Source organism: Priapulus caudatus, unplaced genomic scaffold, assembly GCF_000485595.1.
Source record: "Priapulus caudatus unplaced genomic scaffold, Priapulus_caudatus-5.0.1 Scaffold409, whole genome shotgun sequence".
Taxonomy (NCBI): domain Eukaryota; kingdom Metazoa; phylum Priapulida; class Priapulimorpha; order Priapulimorphida; family Priapulidae; genus Priapulus; species Priapulus caudatus.
Genome location: NW_014577470.1, coordinates 319,011 through 320,209, shown reverse-complemented (window position 1 = coordinate 320,209; position 1,199 = coordinate 319,011). Strand labels below are relative to the sequence as shown.

The following is a 1,199-nucleotide window of genomic DNA, read 5'->3' as shown; positions in this document are numbered from 1 at the left end:
AGAACCCCTAAGAAAAACAAATAAAGTGCGTATTTCGTCACATTTTTCTTGGTTGTCCGCCGGACAATGTCTCAGACTGGTTAGGTTGTCCGGCGCAAATTCTGGTTGTCTCGGACAACCGGACAACGCTTATTTCGAGCACTGTAAAGTGTTATACTAAATTACATGTAACTCGTTATTTGCATTTAGGATGATGAACTAGTTATCATGTTTCACACTGAATTAGACACTAAACAGTAGTGATCGATGTCACGATCATCGATTATACTCGATCATCGGTTGAACAGTGGCTCGAACCAAGCGCCTAGTGATGTCACGATCATCGATTATACTCGATCATCGGTTGAACAGTGGCTCGAACCAAGCGCTTGGTTATCAAAATCCATAATCAATTTCATAAATTCAATTCAATTTTTTAAATTTGAACAAGAAAACTTGGAAAAGTGATGAGAATCAGTACATGTATTATACACACAGTAGTAAACAGTGCAAAACAAACAGTAAACAGGGCTAAACAAGCACATACATGCACACGACGTTACGCACATGCAGGCATTTAACACCCCGAGTAACCGATTGTAACCAATCATCGGTTACTTGGGTCCAACCGATGATCGATTACGAAATTAAAACCGATTGACAACATTACTAAATAGTACGAATCGCATTTGGTATTACCTTAGCACTAACAACATTGCAGGTTATATCCAGTGATTAAAAAGTCACAAACTTGACAAAATGACCAATCCCATGAGGTAGAAAAGTATTCCCCACCCTCAATGCAGTGTGAATGTGTCAGCCGACGTTGAGTATAAGTCAGTGTGTATTATATAGACTGACATTTCAAACAAAATCCATATTCGTCTGCCATTCATTACAGTGCCAGTGGCGTTTATCGAAGATCGCAGCCTGAACGGAGGAGACATGTCGTCGCAATTAACTCGGCAGCCCGTGCCCAACGAGCTTCCCCAGCGGACGAAGCTGTCGCCGATCAAACTCGCGAAGAGCCCGCCGAATCGTAAGCAGCGCTGCGCGGACGACGAAGCGAGAACGACGATGCAGAGCATCGACGAATTCGACCGGTGCCTCGCGGACCGCGCCGGCGCGACGATGGGCCTCCCCGCCACCGCCGCCGAGCCGTTCTCGAGTCTCCACACGGCGGCCGACCTGATCGACGCGGCGCGCGGCGACGCGTACGT

General features: G+C 46.3%; 1 protein-coding gene across 1 annotated transcript in view; it reads left to right on the top strand.

Moving 5' to 3' along the window:
* Positions 1-880: 880 nt before the first annotated feature.
* LOC106810088 (sperm flagellar protein 2-like) overlaps positions 881-1,199 on the top strand; it is a gene marked incomplete at its 5' end in the record, with an annotated part of 5,735 nt that continues 5,416 nt past the window's right edge. Inside the window, one exon of the mRNA XM_014813363.1 lies at positions 881-1,197. Coding sequence (XP_014668849.1) covers positions 881-1,197 — 317 coding nt within the window. The remainder of the gene's footprint in view (positions 1,198-1,199) is intronic.